The sequence below is a fragment of the Kryptolebias marmoratus genome, linkage group LG19, assembly GCF_001649575.2.
Source record: "Kryptolebias marmoratus isolate JLee-2015 linkage group LG19, ASM164957v2, whole genome shotgun sequence".
NCBI classification, from domain to species: Eukaryota; Metazoa; Chordata; class Actinopteri; order Cyprinodontiformes; family Rivulidae; genus Kryptolebias; species Kryptolebias marmoratus.
In genome coordinates, this window is record NC_051448.1 from 7,100,053 (window position 1) to 7,124,243 (window position 24,191).

General features: G+C 39.5%; 2 protein-coding genes across 3 annotated transcripts; both read right to left on the bottom strand.

Annotated features, from left to right (window-relative positions):
- Positions 1 to 1,246: 1,246 nt before the first annotated feature.
- hlx1 (H2.0-like homeo box 1 (Drosophila)) lies at positions 1,247 to 5,420 on the bottom strand. Of its 2 annotated transcripts, XM_017411805.3 has the most exons (4): positions 4,775 to 5,420; positions 4,231 to 4,410; positions 3,910 to 4,094; positions 1,247 to 2,068 (listed from the first exon to the last, which is right to left on the bottom strand). In XM_017411805.3, exons 1-4 carry the CDS (start codon positions 5,265 to 5,267, stop codon positions 1,724 to 1,726), a joined length of 1,203 nt encoding a protein of 400 aa, XP_017267294.1. In that variant the 5' UTR covers positions 5,268 to 5,420; the 3' UTR covers positions 1,247 to 1,723. The 2 variants fall into 2 exon arrangements, with proteins under 2 accessions (XP_017267294.1, XP_017267295.1); XM_017411806.3 differs by lacking the exon at positions 4,231 to 4,410.
- Positions 5,421 to 13,028: 7,608 nt separating this feature from the next.
- On the bottom strand, positions 13,029 to 22,421 carry slc35f6 (solute carrier family 35 member F6). The gene is made up of 6 exons (XM_017411779.3): positions 22,235 to 22,421; positions 18,811 to 18,883; positions 17,676 to 17,847; positions 17,275 to 17,490; positions 17,028 to 17,138; positions 13,029 to 15,310 (listed from the first exon to the last, which is right to left on the bottom strand). The coding sequence occupies exons 1-6, from the start codon at positions 22,309 to 22,311 to the stop codon at positions 14,826 to 14,828; spliced, it is 1,134 nt and encodes a 377-aa protein (XP_017267268.1). The 5' UTR covers positions 22,312 to 22,421; the 3' UTR covers positions 13,029 to 14,825.
- Between the last annotated feature and the right edge of the window lie 1,770 nt (positions 22,422 to 24,191).

Consider the following 24,191-nt stretch of genomic DNA (forward strand, 5'->3'; position numbering starts at 1 on the left):
TATGCTTTTAAATACAACAAAAAGTGTTAATTTCCTGGAAATAAAGAGATGCCTTTAATTTGCCACCTTTAAAGGCAACCTTCAACTGGAAAAAGTCCACCCCACTTTGAGATAAGGACACTTTGTGAAGCAGCACATCACTTATTTATTTTATATAAACCCTTCGCTCGCTTTGTTTATCCATAAAACTCCTGCACGCTTCATTTTCCATCAACAAACCCCTTAATGGCCGAGGCAGCTTGACACAGATATATACAGTAATTATTCTGAATATTCCCTGCAAGAGCCCGGAAATGTATTTACACATGAGGAGAATAAACAGCAGCTTGACTCGAGCTGCTGCCATCCAACACCTCCTGACGTCTGCAGGCATCACTTCTCTGGGAGGAATTTCCTGCAGGCATTTGCCATATTTTTGCACCAAAATGAGACGTTCCAGCAGCACAAGACAGCCAGACTTGGAAAGTGAAGAGCGCGAGGAGTGTTATTGATGATTTGTCTTCTAAAATATTTACACTCCCAGATAAATTTAACAGGCGTATAATAAGAGGAAGAGTGCAACAATCTAATGTCATTAAACAGCCCATTTAAATGTGTTGCAATGCTGCTGATTCGTAGTAAACATGAACCACTGATCAACAGGATAAAGCTGATTGAGAAATCATATTTCAACATCACGTTTGCTCTTATTATTCCTCATCATTTCTTTGTTAGTTGTGAAACTTGGATTATTAGGCTCTGAAAAGTGTCTGCAGGGGAAGCAATGAGGGTCACAGTGAAGGGGAAAAGTTTTTTTTTGTGTCTTAAATGAATAAAATACACTCATCCTGGTCTTGGCTGTCATCTGGAGCCGGTAAATGTACACAAGCTATAAATTAGACTCAACAGAGCAGCAAGGAGTAACTTTGTACACTCAGAAAGTCAGTAAATATAGTTTAAAATTATTGGTTTTAAAGGTAATTGATAAAAAAAACTATGTTTATCCATTTCAATTTTTTGTATCAAAACAATTTGTAGTTTTTGTCATTTTGGGGGGAATTAAACAAGCTTTTTTTTACTAATTTTTGTCAATTATTTTCAGCTTTTATGCTATAAAACTTCTCTTTCATTTACTTGCTGTTTAATTTTGTCATATTCTAATGCAAGCAAAATAAAACAATTTAAAAGATCTGTTTTGTCAAGCTGTGGAAGGTCTTCCAAATAAATAATAAACGGGGAAATGTTTCTAATGATAAAATAATAATAATGAATTTTCCAAGGTAAGAACATTTTATTTACAATTTTTTCAGTGCAAATTAATATTAACAAAATAGCACAAATATATCAAAACAAACATGAATGCTGCACGTGATGTTCCTTTACAAAGAGTGGTTTGAAACCTGAAAATTAAAATTCACACCACATTTTATGTCCATCATCAGCACGCTGGAGCTTTTTGAAAGAAAAAATATTTTAAAAAAAATAAGAAAAAAAAAAAAACACGAAACACTGCAGGACATGAGTTTTTGTCTGGGGTTTAAATTATCTCTGAATTTATTATGAAAACCGTATAAACACAGAAGGGGAGAAAAAACAGATAATGTGCAATAATGAACAAATTAAGCTCTCTTCGCTCCTCGTGCGTTCCGGAAATAAACTTGTTTTTGGTTGCAGTTACACTCTTTAAGTCTTTTTTTTAACCATTATCAGTCTACTGTCAGGAATAGACTCAAAGGCTCCTGCTTCATATTAAGACCTGCGAGGCCGCAGTGTCCGTGACCGCGGGGCCCGCGTCCGCGCCGCCGCCGCCGCCGCCGCTGCCGCCCGTCTGCGCGCTCCCGCTCATGATGACGCTGGTCTTGTTGTGCTCAGAAACGTCCAAATGTCCGCTGTCCTCCTCGGCCTCGTCGGAGTCGCTGTCGCTCCGGGCCTCGCTCTCACAGTCGGACTCCAGCGGCTCCTTGGGCTCCTCGCTGCCGGCCTCGGAGAGCCCCTGGTCCGGCTTCTCGTCCTTCTCCTTGTCCTTCTGCGCCTGCGCCTCTTTGGAGTGTCTCCACTTCATGCGCCTGTTCTGGAACCACACTTTGACCTGAAAGCACACACATTTAAACCGTGTTAGCTTAAATCTCCCACTGTTTAGATTTTTACACGTTGTTTAATCTAACAAAAAAAGCAGCATCAGATACGGGGTAACTATTTTTTTCTATTAAATTTATAAAGGGCGCGACTTTAAAAAAAAATATCTTCACTACATTTTTCTTTTTTTCCTCTTCTTTTACGAAGAACCTGCACTCAGCTCACTTTTGCACAATTCAAAGTGTCCAAAAACACCTTTCCTAACCATTAAAAGTCTAACAGGGTTTTCAAAGGAGGCCTGGTTAAAATAAAAACACAACATGTTTGCAAAAAGTTTCAAAGAAAAGAGAAATAAAAACTAAAAAAATTTAAAACAATCATCAGAATAACACAATCTGTGGTAATTACAATGTTAACATGCTGGGGTTTTTTTAAAGTTGTAAAATACAATAAAATAAGATAAATATAGCTCAAGATATGATGTTGTTTGTTGTCATCCAATCAGCTTCCAGGATGACGCCATCAGTTAAAGGCCTAATTTAAAGCCTCTTAAATGTAAACATAAACATGTTTTTGTTCATGACGGATTCTCGAATTTTAATTCTGCAACTTAAATTTATAAATCTATAGAAAAGGACATTTTGGTGACAAATTATTATGTTTCTTGGGTTTTTCTTCCCCTGTCAAATTACTGTTTAAAATGAGGGGCTTACTGTAAAAAAAAAGTATTTTATTTTATTTTATCAAATATTTGAACCTCCTGAGACCCAAGCTTTTGTTTGGTGTGCATTTTTTTCCCAATGCAGTGTTCTTGTATGAAGACGCAGGGTCTCAGGAGGTTAAATGTAAATGTTAATGTTATTTACAATAATGGTCAAATTTGAACAACACTAATGACATATTTTCAGTAACAGCAGCAATTTTTAAAAAATCAATAACATTTATTTGAAGATATTGGTTATGTATTGCAATGTGCGTCACCAACGATTACATCAACAGTTTGTGTTCAGGTTTATCTGTTTTTATCCTTTACGTCTGATAATTGTTTAGTGCCTTGCAAAATGCCTCGCGATGAAGAGTTCTGCAGGATGACTTTTAGGGCTGAATCAAAAATTTATTTCAATATCAGTGAGTGCTATGTCATTGTTGCAGAACACTGCAATAAATCAGAAACTATTATATTTCAAGCAAGCACCATGCATTCATGTTCTGCTGCTAATAATGTGATCATTCAGCAGACTCTCACTGGCCTTGATGCCCACTCCTGCTTTAGATGGTAGAGAGGAAAGAAGAGAAAGTGACAGAAATGTGAGTTTATCTCAGTTGACATCGTCAACACGATATTAAACAATAATATCACAAGATTTTAATGACTTTCATTGCATCTCTGACAACTGCAGTAAGGAAAGCTGTCCTTGTTGACGTGAATAAATGGCTGAAAATATTTAGATATGAAACCCTACATCAGATTTTATAATGTGACAAATGTAAAAAAAAAAGCATCTTGTGTGGCAGAGGACTCCACAACCTCAGAATGTGAAACATCTCAACAGAGACCCCGTGGTTTCATGATTTCTTATGTTGAGCTGTTGTCATGGCAACAGCTTCGTGCCCCCACACTGATGAAACCCTTCGGCTTGAACCGTCACGCCCCTATGCTGGACGTAGCACTGAGCAGCTTGAAATGTGAGGACGTGCAGACCCAAAACAACAACACCTCAGACCACTTCAGCATTAAAATAAAGTGATAAAAAATGTCTTAGAATGATTTACTCTGCAGCTTTTAAACAAACGTTATGAGTTCTGTGTCCTGTGGGGCCTGTGAACTTTAACCCCCTCTGTGAGTCCTCTTACCTGAGCGTCTGTGAGCCCCAGCATGGCCGCCAGCTGCTTTCTGTCCGGCTTGGTGACGTACTTCTGTATCTCAAATCTCTTCTCCAGACCTTTCCTCTGCAGGTTGGAGAACACGGCCCTCGACCACGACCTCTTCCTCTTGTAGGTCTGAGGCATTGTGTCTTTTGTGAGGACGGCGTAGGGACCTGGACAAATAAGAATATAAAAACACACAAGGAGGACATGAGGTTAAAGCACTGAAATCGGAAGAAGCGTTTGAATCACAAGAGTTTTGTTTATTTTTTATGCGGCCAGCTGCTCCCCTATAGAGGTGATGTCTACCTGGGAAGGTGTCCTGAAACTGATGCTGGCCTGAGTGTCTGCTGCCGCTGCTGCCTAGTGAACTCATCATGGAGGACGCGTCCATCCCGGGGTCTATGGAGGAGAAGTACTGGCTGGCAGGAGGCTGAACGGGGACGTGGAGGCCTGACTGACGGCTCGAGCTAACGATGGACGTGAGATCTGTTAGAGAGCGAGAGATGTGAGGGCACAGGCAAACACAGGGCGACTATCTCAAGTTTAAAGAGATGTTTGGAGTGTAAATTTAGGGGGGAAGGGGGGATGTCCTGATTAGGTTATTGTTTTGGCTGTTTGCAGCTGATCCTGACCTCTGACCTCTTGTTGAGGGGCAGCAGGGCTTCTTATTATGAAGCTTTTTTCACTAACAAGCCAGTAAACTAGAACATCTGCAAAAGCTGCTTCTATTTCCAGTTTCTAACCTTTGTTTTCCTTATGACAGCTTAAAATTATTACAAGGACATAAAACATATTTGTAAAAATCGTTTCTGTGTGTCTGATAAGATTTGAAGCTTCCCTGGCTGCTCACCTCTTAGTGACGACTTTTCTTTGCACTTTGGATCAAAGTCTGTAGATAAAATCCGATCGATTCCGAATTTGAGGTCCTTGCTCGAGGGCGGCGGGGCATGCTGGGAGTTGAACGACGTCCTGGAGACTGAGGTTAGTTGTAGTCCGTGTCTGTGGTACGCAGAGGCCGGACTCACCCTGGCACCGAACACCGAGGGTTCGGGAGCGACAGGAGAGGGGCGCAGCGGCGAGCCGCCGGCCTGCGGAGCGCGGTGCTGCTGGTGGTGCTGCTGGTGCTGCTGCTGGTGCTGCTGCTGGTGGTGGTGGTGGTGGTGTCCCATGTGCACCATGAGGGCGGACGAGCCCGGGATGTTCTCCGCATCTCCAGCCTGCAAAATGTCCGCGATGCAGAACGAGGGTTTCTTCACGGAGTCCACGGCGAAGCCCCCGGCGCAGTACGCAGACCAGAGGCTGAAGTTTGACGCGTAGAACGGGCTGAGTCCGGCCGTGTACATCCCGGAGCTCGGGCTGGTTCTCGGAGCAGGAGGAGGAGAAGGTCAGGGAAAATAAAATCATAAAAAAATAAAATTAAAAACGCTGACTTATTGGAGCCCCGTCCTCTGTGTGGAAATCCCAAAATCGCTCTCGCAGCTCTGAAAGTCTGAAAGCTGCAGCTCCGCTCCGAAGTTCCTCCGCTGACGCTGATTGGTCACTGCCTGAGCCAATGGGTGCGCTGCGTTTGCTCACATCAAATTAGTGTGTCTCTCTCCCTCACACACACTCACTCACACACACACCAGCAGAGACACGCCGAAACAATTTTGATCCTGAGATGATGGATTGATCACTTAAAAAGAGCTCCTCACTGAAGCAGCAGTTACACCGGATGCTTATTTGATGCAGTTTTAAAACCCAAAACACCTAAAAGTGATTCAAGGCCCAACATAACTTGAAGGAATGCATATCGCCTGCCGCCTTTATTAGGCCAGAGTTTTAAATCTAAAATTATCTCATGTTGTCACGCGAGCGTCCTCACTTGGCTGTGGCGGCCATCTTGACTTGGGTTGACTCCAAAAGCTATTCACTTGTAGATGTCGACCCAATGATTGTTTCCTGGAAGTTTTATTTAAATCCGTCAGGTGGTTTGTGAAATATTTTGCTAACAGACGGACAGAGCTGAATCCAGCAGCTAGGGGTAGAGATCTTGAGTGATCAGTCAGAGTGCGTGTCGGGGATCACTCTCAGCTACTACCGCACCACATTTCAGCTCAGTATCCGGGAAAGCGACAGAGTCAAAGTTGTTTTTGTGTTTGCTAAGGTCGCCTAGTTGTGGCGGCCATCTTGAATCGGACTGACTTCAACAGTTAATCGGTTATAGATGCACAATTATTTATTACTTTCTGAAAGTTTCAATAAGATACGCCCAGTGGTTCATGAGATATTTTGCTAACAGACAAATACGCACAGGTCGACACAGACAAATATATATATAAGGTAGCCTTATAAAGCAGGTAATTAATAACAAACAGCACATTCTTCTGCGCCCTGTCTCGGGGGAGTCTCTATTAGCTCCATCTCATCCTGTTTTTGATGGGCCGTGATTTGTGCTAAATGAGCGGATACGCCTGTTAGATTTGCCTCCCCAAAAATAGAACCTGCTTCAGTATTTTCGGATACAGCAGAAATCCTTATTTCTTCCGGACGCGGAGAAGAAGAAGGAGGGGAGACTTTTATAATGACTGTTAGAACTTCCCCTGTTCAATATTTGCGCAACTTTATCTCAACCTGCAAGTTGCACGGTGACGCAAATCCGTCCCCATGCTCATAATAAACAGAGGAAATATACCCCCCCCNCTCACACACACACACACACACACACCTCCTACGCGAAAACACAATTAACTTCAGAGGGGGTATTCATCCGCAACCCCCCACCCCACCCCCACCCCCAATATTCTCACACCGCGGGCTCCTGGCCAATCAGGTTTTAGAAATGAGGACTTGAACACAATATGGCCTAAAATACTTCTAATAACATCAGCTTTGATCAGGTTTAACTCCAAAGACAAATCTAAGCTCTCTCCGCCGTTTGTCCCCCCTCCTCCTTCCTCAGACATGTGTTTTTTTTTCTCCTCCCGCGCGTGTGTGTGTGTACGCGTGTGTGTGTGTTTTGTTTTGTCAGAGACAATGGCTTCTGAAGGGCCCCGCGTTCATTTTCAAGTCCTGATTCATGCGCGCGGAAGCGCCGATGACCCTGACTGCCTGCTATCATGGTGTTTTCGAGTGACACTTTTCCGGGTTAAAATTAGAAACTGACACTTAACGTTCGCCCTCCATCACGCAGTCAAAACAATCCAGGGAAGAGGATGTGGGCCGGAGGCTGCAGCCAGCCCACGGTTATTTCAGGTGCTGATGATGAGCCTCTCAGTGGGAAGCAAACAGGCCTCGGATCAGTTTTATAGTGTGAGTGTGTGCGTGGCTGCCCAGATAAATTAATCAGAGCTTAATTAGAATAGTGGAAATTTAAAGCATGCATGTAAGTACTTCAGATTGCAGATTTTAAACTGCTGCAAAGCATGAAATCAAACATAAAAAGCTAATCCGGTGCAGATTGAAGAAGTTTACTCCAGTAGTTTTCCAGATATATTGATATGCAATTCTGAAATGCTGGTATGCACTCAATGTAAACAGATCACTCATGATAAGTCCTCTGAAAATCACCTGGAAGCTTGAGTCACCTGACTGACCTACATTAGTCTGTATAGGCAAACAAATATGGCGGATATGTTTAGTGACTTGATGACACAACTACTCGTTGTAGGATCTTCATTATGTCAGTTGCTTTAAAAAGTCCTGAATCTTTTTAAAGGAGGGTCTTTAAAAATCACTTGTACCATGTTTGACATTTGCTATAAATGTCAAAAAAATCTGTTCTTATGATTTTGAATACTTGAGTAACAGAGAGCTGTCAAGACTAAATATCAGGGATCCAGCAGGACAACGGAGTCCCATAAAGACAGAGCTCCGCATTAAAACACTCTGCTTTTAATGAAACTTCTTCTAGATCCATAAATATATTGTTTCAACAAAACCTCTTTTTTATTTGCATACTTTACTCAACTAATCCGAGCGTAAATATGTCCTAACACATCAAAACCAGTTTGATTGTTCCAAATTGCCAGTCATTTTTTTGGACAGGTCTTCATGAAGTTACAATAATACCTTTAAAGCTTCACATTATTCTAACAAACAAGGCTTTCGTTTCACCTGCTGTGAAGGGAAATATTTCTGCTGTTCATCATCATCATCATCATCAGTCAGGACTAGAGAAGGAAAAAGTCTGAAACAGATCCAGATTCTATCCTGATTGAGTCATTTCTGCCCCATTATAATAGAACTCATTCACTGGAATCCCAATCAGTTTAAAGTCTGAGTAGTAAAATTAAATCAGTTTGCCTTTAATTTTCAGCACTTCTGCAGCTGTTTTGCTCCATCTGTAGACTTCTTTTATGTAACACAAAAGTGAGATGCACCACTTTAATATTACATCACTTTTATATCATAAAGAACTTTTATAACACATCAGTTATCAGGCAAATTATGAAATATTTCAGCTTCTGGCTTTTGATATTGAATTTAAAAGATTTCACAATTTCTAAAGCGTTTTTATGTAAATCATTTGTACACTTAAGGAGATTAATTTTTTTATGTATATAAAAATATAATAATGTTCTGGTTTTAATAAAAAAAAATAAACAAATTTCAATTAGTATTGGAAAAAAACAAACTAAGTAATAATGAGTTAAAGAACTGTTTCTGCAGAATATACTCAGCTGTTCTTTTAATGCTGTAATACTTTTCATTTACGATAGATAGATAGATAGATAGATAGATAGATAGATAGATAGATAGATAGATAGATAGATAGATAGATAGATATTGCAACAAACTGTACAAAACATTACAACTGTGCAAAAAAAAAGACTTAAAATTTGCAAATATGATTTTAAATGTGCAAAAAAACAGAGGCAGTGTGCATTACAATCAGAGGTGACATAGTTTTGTTGTAGAAATATTACTAAAAAAGTAAACAAAAACAAAAATAATGATAATAAAAATAGATTAAAGTCAATTTATACAACTTACTTCCCTATTTATGACTACTGTTGTTCTCTTTTTGTAACAATTATAGCGAAAATATGTCGGACCCCAACTTTGGGTGCCACTCATCTAAAGAATATTGTAAAAAACAAACAAAAAGAGTGATGTCTTAAACATGAGTTCTGTAAGTCTATAATCAGAGAGCAAACAAACAACATGAAAACCCAGTGCCGGGGCCTTTATGAGTCACATGCTCTATAAAAACAACTGAGCACCACCTGAAGTTTAAAGCATCTATTGTTGCCTGATTGCTGTGTGTGTGTTTTTCAGGAAGTCTTATCAGGCGCACAGAAAGCTGAATGAGTCCACCTTGGACTGCTGGGCCCTGCTGGATCACACGCTGCCGAGCAGAATGAAACCATTTCCATTATTACACCCAGAATTATTGCTCCCCCCGCCCTCCTCCTCTCGCTCATAAGACCCTCCAGTTCAGGCCAGGATTACTATTTCTGGCAATGTTTACCTCAGGAAGGAACTTTCGCAGATTTAATGGGACCTGGGCCATTGTCCACAGCCTTCTGTATGGCACGCTGCCATCATTTCCACAGAAAGCGGAGGAGAGGAGAGGCCTATATGTCTAAAGTCAGCTCAGAACTGGAGGGTTTATGTGAGCTCGAGCACATCCAGGATTTCAGACAGACTGCTCACCTCCAGTTTCATTTGGCTCCTGTAACAGGCAGCAGCACGGCTTCAAAAATCAAAACAAAAAGCGCCCACCACAATCCAAATTAAAGGCAACTTTGAGGAACACAACTGCTCCTACACATATCAAGTAAAAGATCAATAAATGTGAGAAGGCCTTCAGTGTTGGAGCAGCTCCCCCCAGTGACTGAAGCCACTCTCCTTTCTGCCAAACTTGCTTTTCTGTCTCTCAGAGCAGAGCTGCAATAGTTTGATCAGTAATTCACAATTTGATTACAAGGACTAACCTCCTATAATTTAAATGAATAGTCATTTGATTTATAGAAACTTAAGTAATCTAAATTTAAAAGAAAACACCCATTCTGCTCCCTCTTGTGTGAATGTGGATTATGAATAGTATTTATTTTCTCTTAACTTTGTGTCACTGGTAGAAAAAAAAACGACTTAGCATTGCAAATTATTTGCATTTTGTTCACGTTTACACTAATTTGCTTTGCAGATTCAGATCAATGAAAAAAAAATCCAGGAAATAATTTATTGCACTTTCTGACGTTTTTGTTAAAGTTATAATTGCAGTCTGGTCACAGTATTATAGTTTCTATATTTAATTAGGTGAAATATTAACTGAAACTGAATAATCCATAAGACCAAATCGTAATCCTTGATAAAAGCTGAAACAAACATGTTGGTAATGTGTTTGTTTTGAGTCAAGGTTAGATGAGTGTTTATAGAAAATGGTTGGATTATAGGACTGCGTTGTGTCGCGTTAAAGCAGGTTTTCACTCTCTGCTCCTCTCGGTCAGAGTTGAGGACATTAAGTGCTCATTAGTTGGACTCTGGAGACTAATGACCGCAGCCTGTAAACAACCTGCTTTAATGGAAGCTTTTAAATATGAAGCTGACCTCTGCGCCTCCGAGCGAAGCGTCTGTTTACATGACAACAGATTCAAGTCTCCTCAGAGCTCCAGAACCTGCAGAGTGGACTCACGGCTCTGCAAGCTGCTCTCACTGGGAAACTAATGTTAGGTCACAGCGACAGAACTGGGCTCTTATTTTAATTAAACGAATGGAGACAGCTTGTTGTGTTTATTTTAAATAAAGCAGCGTCGCTTTGCAATAAAGTAAAGAATATTGCATCAAAGCAAACCTTAAAGGATGAATTTATTTATACTCTTCTAATGCACTTTTCTTCATAACACCGTTAAAAATAACAAATTATTTTTTTCCGCAAACTTGCCTTTGATTTTTGCTAAGAACAGAAGACCAATATTGAACTAAATGTATCCAAAAAGGCAAATTTGCGCACGGCCTGTGTTTCTGTGTTTCTGCTGCTGCAGATGCATGAAGGGGGTTAAAGTTTGATGCAAAGCAGAGCAGAGCTGCTGTTTAACCCCGCTGCGTTAGGAAAAATAACATCCATCAGCAGAGGAAACTCCGAACTGCAGCAGAAGCTGCTTTTTTTTCTTTTCTTCGCGCGCAACAGGACGCAACAGGTTGGAGACAAGAAATTCTCAACTTAAAGATGATCAAAATAAAGGAATCAAATAAAAATAATAAACAAACATATCAAGTAAAACGCGAGGGGGCTTTTCTTTTGAGTGTGTTGTGGATGTTTCCCTGAGATTTCGCAGTTTGTCTCAGGAGAAATCACATGCACCGGGACAAACTTTATCTCGATAACAGCTTCTGGAAATATTTTTCCCCTGCTGTCCCTGGAGCGTCGTCTTTGACCTTTTTCATAGAAATTTATTTATAAGTGAGACGCTGCAGCTCCTCATCCAGCTGTTGTTAATAGCTTTAAAACAGCCCGCCTCATATTAAATCTGTTTAATATTTACAGATTTAAGCAAACTTATTCCGCTTTAATTTTTCTCTAAGTTGTAATGGGTCTTAAAAGTCTAATGGGTAATGTATGTTACCTTTCAACTTTGTTGTTTAGGTTCATATTTACACCAGAATTATTCTGTTATTCAGGTGTTAAAATGGCTCATTTTATACTAAAATAACCTATTTTGTCTAAGGAACTTCTTGGAGCTGAGAGATTTAAAAACTGTTTTGAAACACTGCTATCTCGTGGTCAGACTGCGCACTACAGCATATGTTACCACATGTGTGACTCATGTGGCCATAAATCAGTTTAACACGTTTATTTAAGCATAAACAAACAAATAAATAAAGGAAGTAAGTTCCAGGTGGTTTAGGCCAGGAGGTCTGTAACCTTCAATTTCTCTCAATAAACATATTTGAAGCTTGAAATAAAGATGACACGACTCATTAAGTGTTTTTTTACAACACTACAAATAATAACTGATACTTGTTAGAAAATAAAATGAAAAATCCGTAATAAATTGCTAAAATTTATTGTCAGTTTTACACGTTAGGGCAAAGAAAGAGACCAAACTCCTGTTTGGAAAATATAAACATTGAACTATGTAGGCTCATGTGAAACATAATTGTATAAAAAGCCCTGAGATGGCCATCTTCTGACAGAGCAGCTTCAGTGCCTGTGAAGAGTTTCAAAGTGCCACTTAGATACCTGCAACCCAACCATGCGTAGAAATAAAAATGTGACCTTTTACACTTTTGCTCAGTTCTGCTGTTTCTCACCATCACAAGGCTACTCAGTAAATGATGTTCTCCTGCAAACCTATAAAACAACTCGGGGTGTGGGCTGATTTGCTTAAACAGGTGATTAAATCCATCTGAGTGCTAACGGAGCTCTGCGTCAGAGGAACCAACAGCTGGACAAAAACTGCAGCATCTGCAATTGTCTTTATATGTGGAAGTTACAATTAATGCACAAGTCCTGCAGCCGTCACTGCAATCTTCTAATTATACCCAATCTGGAATAAAAATGTCTTTTGTGTACATTTTAGCTAATTATTCAGTGTCAAAAGTCTTGCTTTTCCCAGTTTTTTTTTACATTTTACAAATCCGATTAGTGGCTAAAATGCCAATTTCTCTTTAAATAACATCAGTTAATGGATTAAATTTTTGTTATTTTACTTCAGTTTAATCTATTTGCAACACTTTACTTTTTAAGCTTGTTGAAGCTCAAGACTTTTTTATTTCAGCAGGCTTTTACCACTAAAGTGCTGTGACTATTCTTATTAAGTTTTTTTTTTTACTTTGTTATAATTTGTATTATTCTCTTCAGTGAACACGTCCTTTTGTCCCACTCCATTAAATCCAACATGGTGACACATCGGGCTCCCTGGGGAACCCTGGTTTTAACATCTGACCTCCATTAAAGAGCAGAGGGGGTCTGTGGGGATGTGTTTAGAGGAAGTGAGTGCAGGTGTCAGCTGCTTGTGATATTAGACACCTTTACTCACATTTTTTTCCTTCTTTGAGCGTCGAACTTCCATTCAGTCTCTTTTAGTTTTTGCTCAAATATAAAAGTAAATGTGGCTTTCTCTTTAAATTTTCATAGCTTTTTTTTACTTCTGAGGCCCAAAAATCAGAGCTGAGGCTGTACTTTAGGATACATTTATTATTATCATTTTACATTAACAAAGTTTGCTCTGTAATCATCTTTAAATGTCTCCCTTGACCAGCTGAAAGCGTACCACTTTGTATTCAGTCTAAAAGTATAAAAAAACTGTTTTAAACTGTTTCTGTTTAGTGTAGTTCATTCTATTAAACCAATAGCATTTTATTTTGCTCACACCTGAGGAAAAATGCAATTCCAACAAATAAAAATTGCGACTTCACAACAGTTCCCTTTTTGCTTCCTTATGTAACATTTAATATAATAGAAAATTAAAGGGTTGGAGAATTCTGTTTTTAATCCAAGAAGCTTTGTTTTCTTTATATAAAGTCTTGTCAACAAATACAACATGTCAAAGTTTGCTTTAAAACACTACTCCTATAATTATATTTAAAATAAAATAAAAAGAGATTTGATAGTATTCTTCTAAAACACTTTTAGTGCCATGAAAACATTTACTGAGGGCTCATTTCCAAGCAGAAAACATTTTGGCACAATCAAAAAAAAAGCACAAAACTGAAAACTTTACATTGTGATTATATTATGTGCTTCTTGTGAACAAATATTGAATTTACCATAAAAAAGAACTTAGAGATTTTGCACAAAATACCATAAAATGTTCAAGTTTTTAAAGAAACAAAAACATAATAATCACCCAAAGAGCTCTGAGTGAGTTTCCTTTAAGAATGCCTTTAAAAGCAGCTTCAAAAACATCCCTTGAAGACTGAATTTGTAATAAAATAACTTTGTCAGCTTCCTTATCTTCCATGTGTTTGTTTTCCTTGTGAATAGTTTACATTTTGGGGAATTAAACAAATTCTCGCTCTTAAAGAATATTTTAGATGACAAAGTTGACAACATGTAATGTGAATAAATTTGCAGTCTGTCAGTTTTGATTGGCAAAAAGAATAATTAAAAAAAAGAGAGAGAAAAAGGCTAAACTGCCTTACCAGATGACAATAAATGATCTACAAACCAGCACCTACAAAGCTTCCTGAAATCCTTCAGAATGATTTTGACCAAAAGTACAAACTGCTGTAGGGTTCAGGAACATTTTATTAAGGTATTAGGTGATTGCCTACATTTCCACTGTGCTTTAAAGTAATAAGAATAGAAAAACGATGTCTAATGTGTTGGTCCCTTGGATCTTCAGCCTTGTTTTCAAGCCACTACTCTAAAAGTGCACCTTTTCAATAGAGGTGTTTGGAGGAGGGGATACTTTTTGCGTTTCAAAATGTATCAAAACGTAAAAGTACTAAAAAAATAAAAATATTGAGCCACTGTTGTTTAACTACTTGTCTTTATCCCAAACTTTACTTTACTTTTAATACGTGTGGTGGTTATTAATCATGACATTAAGAGGCAGAAGGGCTCTAAAGAAATGTTGGGAGTACTTGGCCTGTTGGTACACTTCAATCATTAATGTGTTTTGGCACAAAATATCTTCTTTTTTCTTTGTTAGAGGCGACACGACTCAACTTTCGCAAGATACCTACATTTTGGGTATAGTTTCTGCATTAAGAATAAAGTTTGCTCCTTGAGCTAAACTTTGCTAACTAGGTTAGCATTTGTTGTTTATAAAAAAAAATGAATTTAACTTGTTTAAAAGAAAGCAAAAGTGTGCCTTTTTCCCCACAAAGCTGAACTATTGCTTTTAAAAAACCGACTCCTGCGTATTACAGCATTGAGTTAGATCAAATAAAACCTGAAGTGTAAACAGCAAATGTGTAAAAGATGACAGAGCATTCAGGAAAGGTGCAGTGTCTGTGTGACGGTAGTTTTATGTGTCTACTTCGTCCTGCACCCTGCCGTCATTCAGCAGCCTCTCTCTTTCTGCTGCACTGCTCTCATCCGAGTCCATCCTCGCGGCGCACCACGGTATCTTGGCCAGCAGGGGGCGGTGCAGTCCATTGTAGAGCGCCGCGCCCAGCAGAAGAACTAAGAAACCCAGGACCTGCAGTCCGTGAAACTGCTCCCAGCCCAGCGCCAGGCTCATCACCCAGATGACCAGGGTCCGCAGGCTGTCCAGCACCATGCGGGTCGTGGCGCTGATCTCCTTAGTGACGCTGATCCCGGCGAAGTTGAAGAACGCGATGCTGACCGTGTTGCCCAGCAGGGCCAACAGGATGAGAGGCTTGTGTCCGATCTGACAGAAGGCATCTATGGAGTCCTCCAGGACCTGGCGAGGGTTGTTACTGAAGCTGCCGACGTAGATGAAGTACATGGGGAAGAGCAGCAGCGACAAGACAATAAACCCAAACAAGCCTGAAAACAGAAAACAGAAACAAACAGGAGTTATTAAAGCAGTTCCAAGACAGTGAACTTAACAACTGCAAACAGTACAACCAGAGAGTAATTTATTAAACTAAAAACTAATTATTTAAAAGACTGATAAATGAGAAGAAAATGTTTCTGTTTTTCTGGATATTAAACCGTCGTTCGAACAGTGTTTCTGAAAAAAACACCCTGGAAAACTTTAGTACTTGGATTTAACTTAGTCATTATGTCTCTACTATTGAACTATAAGTCTGCTTTTGTAGAGGGAATAATTGCTTCTGTGGATAGTCTTCTTTCATTTAAAGACTATCTAGTGTATTGATCAACCTTTTATCAGAAGCTTCTACTGTAGTTGACCAGTTTGGTAATCAGCTGTGTGATAACACTCATTACTGTCATTGTTTTGTGTTTGATAAACTTATTAGTTGTCACCCCTTGGAAAAAAACAAGCTGACACAATATCACCTCATAAATCTGCAAGCAGCCGCTTGTTTACATGCACAGCAGTTACAGAGCATCAGAGTTCTGCATATTACACCGTTCACCTTCATTTAGTTCTGCATTTTCTCTCCACCAACTACGGTCGGAAAAAAAGTGGTTCGCAAGCCTGTTTTTACCACATGAACCTGTTTGTTGCAGCTTTTTGCAGAAAAACAAATTTTAAGGTTGCTGCAGATTGAAAAAAGAGCAGATGAGAGGAGTGATAGTGAGCCAACCACAACAGTTCAACTGCAAGATGCAAAACTAAAACTAAACCAAACGAAAAGCTAAAATGCTTAGTAATACAGATTTTAATCTACCTACATACAGAGACTTTTATGCCGACGAGCCAATTTCACAATTCTTTTATTATTTAAAGCATCAGAAATGAACAATCATTTCTAGGTTTAACCCAGCCAACAGAGCTGGCATATACGTTAATAAAGAAAAAATATACTGGACTGAAACTACATTTCTCAGGTGCAGATGAGTGTTACTTGGAATTCAGCAGCCTTGTTGCCTGAGGAATGAAGTTGTTGCACATTCTGATTGTTCTTGATTCAGTGGAGCGAGATCGTCTTCATTTGGGAGGTGAGCACAACTTAACACGTCTCATGAGGCGCAGAAACCGCCGCTTTGAGCAGATATCTGTGGCTTCTTGGTCTGAGATTCCTTTCCACCAGCCTGCATCTACGGTCTTTATGATACGGATGTCCTGACCTATGACTGCTTAAAAACCTCCCAGTGAAGACAGAGGTCGAAGCTGAGTTTCTGATATTTCCTCACCCCTTCCATCCTCGTCTCTTTGTGGAGCGTAGATACGTGCTGCAGATTCAGGACACTCTAGATTAAATTAGGACACTGTAGCTTATCTCACTTCAAGATCTAAACTGTTTTAGTGGCGCAGTGATTGACTTAAGCTCTGTCTTAGATGTACAGTCAGAGCGAGTCAGAGCTTAGAGGGAGTTCATGCCTTTCAGCGATGCTTCTACTGGCTTTGTTGCAAATGGATATTTTGATTGCTTAAAGTGCCTTATCTGTTGAAAAACAATGATAAAAATATTTGTTCTAAAAGGGTTTAACTTTGACCTTTGCATTCTTCAGTGTTGACTTCTTTTAACACTGAATATTTAGGAACTTTTTGTGCATTTGTCAGTTCAGGAGATACAAAGTCCATCTTTGTATGAATATAAAAACAGGCCACATGCTCAAAGGACCACTTTACCTTCAGTTCCAACGGCCCGAAGAGGATGGACGTCGTGTTTGTAGACAAATTTCTCCTCCAGTACCATCTGAACTGAAGCAACAATCTGAGCCATGATGATCAGAAGATCACCTGAAGAGCAGAAAAGAGTTTTTATGTGACTAATAAAACATTTAAAGTTCAAAAAAGAAGTGCGTCTGTACAGATATCTTTGTGCCTTCATTTTTCTGTTGAGTTTATTATCAGAACATATATAAAATGATCTCACCAGTGATGACCTCACTCAGCTTGTGTGAGTCGTCTCTGTGGCCACTGACGAAGTCGGCGAGCCCCACTATCACCAGGCCCAGGATGGTGATCAGTATGCCGATCCACTGACTGAGTACCAGCCGGCGCCCCAAAAACGCCACAGAAAGTAGACCGGTGAAGATGATGACGGCTCCTCGAAGCATCTGGAAGCTGGAGGCGCTCGTCATGTTGAGGGCTGGAAATAAAAATTCACCCTGGAGTTTAACAAACGCTGATCTGCCACCAGAACTAAGCTGCACGTTCTTTAAGTGTGAAAAGAGACTTTTGGGTCCACATTTGCATGTTTGTTACAGTTTGTTGAAGCGTGCAGATCCATTCATCTTGCAGGTAAATAATAAATAATAGGTTGTGGTCACTTACCAACATACATGATGGAAGTGGCCAACATGTCGCACATCGCAGGAGGGAAGAACAGAAGAGGGTTGAAACTCTGGCCCGGGTTTAATCTTGGTTCGGGCCTTCGTTTGTCATGGTGGAGCCAGATGTAGAAGACCACGAGACAGCTTAACTCCCCCAGGAACATCCCCACCGCCTGAACAGCAACCAGGACAGATGGGATTGGTTTTGAGTTTTAGTTGCTAATTTGAACAAAGACCACTAAGACCACGAAGTTGCAGCTCTTTTTTTTAAAGTTGCACTTTAAAGTTTTAAAAATAATACTGCTGTGATGCAGTTTTTTTTTTTTGTTTATTTATGATGAATTTGATGTTGGACTAATAGCTTTGTGACTGAAAAAAATACACAAATAACAAAAGATGGTGAGTCCTTATACAGCAGGTAACCAAGTTTAATTTTCTTCCCCTTAACTTTACAAAAAAATAAAAACATTTGCCCAAAATTCTTAGCACTACTTCTATTTAATATAATGCACAGCATTTATTTGATATCACAAACCATCAAAATAAAATATATTTATTAGAATGACTTTAGTGGTGAATTCTTCTTGGTCAGCATTTTATAGATGTGTTAAAACACTTGGAAACAACTTTTACCATATTTTAGTCATTTGAGCAGCTACAAAGAGCAAATAAATCTTTATATATCCCCCTTTCACCTTCAGCATCAGTAAGTTAATGTTTGTGTTTGCATGTGTTTGTTTGTCTGCAGTGTGAGCAAAATATCTCAAGAACTGGTGGACAAATTTTAATGACATTTAATGAAAAACTAATCATTGGATGTGCTTCTACATTGTAGCGACGTTAGCAAACACAGAAACTGCTATAGCGATGTCCACTTTACAGATATTGAGCTAAATTTTAGTGTTTTAGTAGCTGAACATCATCCCCAACACACTACACGTTGAACAATATTCTTTTTGTTTTTTGGCAACAAAATAAACTAACACCATTAGAAATTAGACCACACGTTTGTGCTTGTCGGTTTGAACTTTTTAGAGGTATGTTTGTCTCAGAGAAGAAGAAATCCTGAGGTTTGGAAATCTGTCCTGACTTAAATCTTCATCTAAAATGCTTTACTCAGAGGTCTCGTACTGTACCTGTAAAAACGGATGAGAGAAGGGATGTACGGGGTCGTCATGGCAACCCTTTGCTGAGAACATGTCAGCCCATCTGTCAGATAAAAACACACAAACACAACTTCATCACTGAGGTTTTTAACAAGCATGGGTTAGTGGTTGCAACAAGATAAACAACAAACTCTGACATTTGACTCATTTTTTGCACACTTGAACTGCAAATCTGTGTTTAACAGCAAACAACTGAGAAGTGGTCGACTCCTTTCTGCCCATCACGTGAAATGCTTCTAACTTGAGCCACTTCTTGCACCTTCAGTCAGACACTGCACAGTCAGACCGAATGATGATGACGCTGCATTTCACGTGCGTGGCTCCAGAGTGCTTAAGTCTGCAGAAAACCTTGGACAGTCAAAGAAAGCATGACTGACATGTGAGCTCCTTTTCCTCACACGTCAGTCACGGTCGAAATGCTTTCCCCGAAACACTTTAAACGTCTCAGCTCATCAAGTCACAGTGGAAACTTAAGAGGGCGTGTGTCCGCTAATCCAAACCTGCTTTTTATCACTTCTGGCCGCTGTATTTTGGATTAAATATCTTTAACGGCACACAACTACAATATGTAAGCTGCACCAAAGCTAACGACTGACGAGCTCAGCCGAAGTGAGGCAGGTATCATGTGACTGAGGTGAAACTTTACCTGTTAGATGCAACGTTGCTGTGTGGGCAACATGACACAGCACGTTTTGTCTGACACATTAGCAGTTTGCACCCTGTGATTTGTGGCAAATGTAGGTTTCGTTACATGAAGGAACCAGAAGTGTTGGTCAGAAAGAATAAAGCTGACATCACAGAAATTTAGAGAAGTTAAAAAAAAGCTAAATCTCTTATTTTACAAAAATGGCAAACCCCTTCTCTCATTACTTACAGCAATAGATGACTTAAACATTACAAATTTTGATTTAAATCAATTCCTAATGTAGCAGTGCCATCATATCATATATAATTTGTATTTTAAACTGCTTTAAACAAGTGATTCTATCAATTTAAAGAAATTTTTTTGAAAGACTAAGTGATAAACTGGTTAATTTAGTGATAAAAATCACATGAGGCACATGATGATTGTATCTTGGCAAACCAGTCTTAAAATCAACAGGAGTAAAAGTTCTTTCTCTTTTTGTTTAAGGTCTGACGTTATTTGCTTCCTGTCCACCTCCCACATCGAACACAGACGTTAACACTGAATTTATTTCTGAAAAAAACCCATCTCCCTGGTGGTATAACACTTTGTTCATACCATAAAAATAAGATGGCTTATTCAGAGTCAGCTGAATGATTAACTAAAACTAGGACAGAAAGCACTTAACGCCACCGACAGCAGGACAGTAATTCTGATGTCTTTCCTTAACAGGTTTTCATTCTTATTCTCAGCATTATTCTCGCCCCATAAACTAATTTGGATAGTGTGTTGTGTGTAATGCCAACTTACTTCACTAGTTTGTGAAAACACTACAATGTAAAATATCAGAAAAATATTAATTATTGGCCCAAAAATGCATATTACTAAAATATACGAGTCATTTCAGGACTAATGGTTTTGACTTTTCTGAGAACATTTTAATGTCACATAAAGAGTTGCTGTTTATCAATCAGAACATTAATTATATCCCAACTATGAGATGTTACATTTGTTCTGCTTTAAGTTGTTTTAAATTAAGCAGATCTGGTAAAAAGTTGGTAATACATGGTTGTAACACAATGCAGTGGCCAAAAGGAAGAACGGAATTTCTGGAGTTTTCTTGTGCTGAAAAACGCTGCGATATATTGTAGATCTATTTTTGTCCAGATCATTGAATGCAGGTGTTCCAATCCCTTCCATAGCCACAGGTGTATAAAATCAAACAGTTATGTGTGCAGACTGCTTCTACAACCATTAGTGAAAGAATGGGTCGCTCTCAGGAGCTCAGTGGATTCCAGGGTGGTGCTATGATGGGATGCTACCAGAGCAATAAGTCCGGTTGTGACATTTCTTTGCTACTAAATGTTCCACATTCATCTGTTAGTGGTGTTATGACAAAGTGGTCAGACACGTAAAATCAGAGTGGGCTCAGAGGACGCTGAGGCTCATGGAGCTCAGAGGTCACCAACGTTCTGCAGAGTCAACAGCTACAGACCTCCAGACTTCATGTGGTCTTCAGATCAGCTCAGGAACAGAGAGCAAAGAGCTTCATGGAACAGGTTTCCATGGCGGAGCAGCTGCAGCCAAGCCTTCCATCACCAAAAGCAAAACGTCTGATGCAGTGGAGACGTGTCCTCTGGAGGGACGAGTCATGCTTCTCTAGACGAGTCTGGGTTTGGCTGCTGCCAGGAGAACAATTCTTGTGTGACTGCACTGAGCCAAGTGTAAAGCTTGGTAGAGGGAGGATTATGGCGTGGGCTTATTTGTCAGTAGTTAGTTCCAATGAAAGGAACTCTGAATGCTTCAGCACACCAAGACCTCCATGACTGAGCACCAGAGCACAAAGCAAGGTCCACAAAGACGTGGACGAGCGAGATTGGTGTGGAAGAACTTGACCGGCCTGACCTCAACCCTAAAGGACACGTCTGGGATGAATCAGAGCGGAGACTGAGAGCCAGATGTTCTGTCCAACATCATCATAAATGAGCTTCTGGAAGAAACCCTCCTAAACCTGAGAAACCTTCACAGAAGAGTCAAAGCTGTTACAGCTGCAAAGAGCGGGCCAACATCAGATTAAACCCTGTGGACTAAGAATGGGACGGCACTCAAGTTCATGTGTATATTGTGAAGGGATGAGAGCGAATACTTTTGGCACTATAGTGTATTTTATGCATATAAGAATGTGTGGCCAAGGGGGTCGTAAGTTTATAAAGAGGACTCATTGGCCCCCTTAGGACCCCCTTAGTCTCGCCCCTGATAACTCACACAGTTTCACGAGGAAATGAAAATGTAAGCTTTGTGTTTCAGCCCTGATAAAACACAATGCCTCTGACCGAAGTCGAAACAGAGCAGGCTGATTTAACACCGAGATAACTCACTGAAATGCCAGAGGTTTGCAGAGGATTTATCTGCTATCTCGCATCTCTCAGCAGCTGCACAGAAATGCTTATCTCGGATGTTTACTGTTTCTGCTTCACACACAAAATATATGAATATAAATAAATCAGGGCGGTCACGTGAGTCTACCTCCTGGACCCGCAAGCAGAAGAAGAAGAAGAAGAAGAAGAAGAAGAAGGTAGTGAATAAAATGAAATGATTCGTCATCAGCAAGCGTTACTAGCTCGCTACAACCGGGATGTTATTAGGAAACGTGTAATAACGACTCATTTGTGATGCATTCAAACTTCCAGCTGTGTTTAGCTCGCTCTTTGTACAACTATGATCACCTGGCAGAAAAAGAAACAAAAAAACATAATTAAATGTACTCACTTGGCCGATAATGTGTTGATGGATCCGGTTATTAGCATAAGTCCCGCAAGGAACAGCTGGTAGTTCGTCCAAGCCATGTTGGACGAGTGAAACAATCCAGGAAACCGAGCTGTGTTCGCCTCAAAGTCAGCCCGGGTTGTTTGTTGTCGCGCTTTCCGCTGAGCTTTTCGTCGTCCGTGAACACCACATGACCTCCCAGTCAGCTGACCGCACGGTGCTTTCACGGACGCCCGGAAATGTTAGAAGGAACAGCCGTGCCGTGAAGTCATTCAAATCTCGCTTCTTTTTTTTTTTTTTAAAGCGTCGACATCCAGACAGTTCAGCAACAGAAGTAACAACTTGGTTGTTTCTTTATACATGAAAATATAAGTTTAATGAATATAAGCAGTGAATGATTTACTTTTTAGAGACGGAACAACCAGAGCAATAAAAAGGTGCCAAAATGACGTTTTTTTTGTCATTTTGGCAAACATTTTTAACGTTTTACTTCTCTCATATTCCACATCTTCCAATAAAGTTATTTTTTGTCTTTAGTAGGTGCTTGTGTCTCTGTAATCTTCTCCCTCTGTATTTTATTGTCTCTTTAAGGTTATTTTATGCTTTCACTTTTTACCTCCGCCAAGGAGGTTTATGTTTTCGGTATCGTGTGTTTGTTTGCGCGCAAGATTACTCAAAAAGTAATGAACTGATTTTGATGAAATTTTCAGGAAATGTTGATGTTGTCACAAAGAACAAATGATTGAAATTTGGTGGTGATCGCGATCACTATGCGACTCCTACAACTTTTTAATGACCCTATGTCCTATTATAGAGGTTTGCGCTCTTAGTTCCTCAACATGCAGTGATGACATCAGTGATAACATCACATGATGATGATTGGCACTGTGATTACTTTTTTATCTATGAAGAATGGCAAAATGTAAATAAAAATGTAAATAAAACCACATTTTACAAGTTCTATTTTTATTTTTTTTTATTTTTGATTGATTCAGTCTGCTAGTTTATGGTAGGTAAATTACAAACCTCAAGTTCAAGACAGACTTTAAATGTAGAATGAAAGGTATCAGGGTTTAACACCAGGTGGAGTCAAAGACTAGAGGACCGTCAAATGTCTCCAGTGTGGCCTCATGTGGCTTAAAATTAAAACACAAAATCTACTATTCACGAGGCGTTTCTCACAAGGCCAGTCTGTGCTTTCAAATGATGTAAAAAATTCACTTGAGACCAAATAATCTGGACTTAAATTCCCAACATGATGGGAAAAAAAATCCTAAAATTCAGCATTGGTTGTGGAACTATTTTTAATTCAGCTGCAGGAAATCTGGATCTCACCCAGAGCGTTGTCTTTGCTGCAGAGATATTTTCGTCTTTCGAGCCCCTGGTGTTGGAGGGTGCTAAAAACCATTCTTGGTGATTTCCCAGACAGCTGATGAGAACGAGAAATCATTTCCTCTGTGTCTCATCGATTCATTTTCTCAGCTTCTTGGCTCCTTCGACGAAAAAAAAACCATTTAGCTGTCATGCTCAAGGGTTGTAACAAATTGAAGGAGATTTTCTTCTTACTGCAAGATGAGAAAAATCAAAGACGATCATGTGTTTGTCTTTTTAAATACAAAACAGATCCATAACATACAAAATCAGGGGTTGTGTTGCACCAGAACAGCAGTATGAAGTTGTTTAAATTTTAATTAAAGTACTTAACATTTCTTGAAAGAGTGCTAATTGCCCACTGCCTTTCATGGTAGAGTTTTAGGTCGTCTTGTGTTGAAAAATAACGAATTTGTAAACCTTGAAAATGTCATTATGCTCATACTCGTGCAATATGGCAAAGTGTCACACTCAGTATGTTTTCTGAATGACTAAAAGCTAAAACAACATCAGATTTTAGCTCAATATCTGTAAATCTGAGTTATGCTAATGTCAATTAGCTGTGGTGGCTGTCTTGAATTAGATTGAC

Coding starts and splice junctions, on each gene's coding strand:
- hlx1 (XM_017411805.3), bottom strand. CDS start 5,267: ATGTACACGGCCGGACTCAGCCCGTTCTACGCGTCAAACTTCAGCCTC. Junction 4,411..4,774: donor AGAAAAGTCGTCACTAAGAG/GTGAGCAGCCAG, acceptor GCTCTCTAACAG/ATCTCACGTCCATCGTTAGC. Junction 2,069..3,909: donor TGGGGCTCACAGACGCTCAG/GTAAGAGGACTC, acceptor GTGTGCTTTCAG/GTCAAAGTGTGGTTCCAGAA.
- slc35f6 (XM_017411779.3), bottom strand. CDS start 22,311: ATGGCTTGGACGAACTACCAGCTGTTCCTTGCGGGACTTATGCTAATA. Junction 17,848..18,810: donor TCTCTCATCCGTTTTTACAG/GTACAGTACGAG, acceptor GTTGCTGTTCAG/GCGGTGGGGATGTTCCTGGG. Junction 15,311..17,027: donor TCGGGCCGTTGGAACTGAAG/GTAAAGTGGTCC, acceptor TTCTGTTTTCAG/GCTTGTTTGGGTTTATTGTC.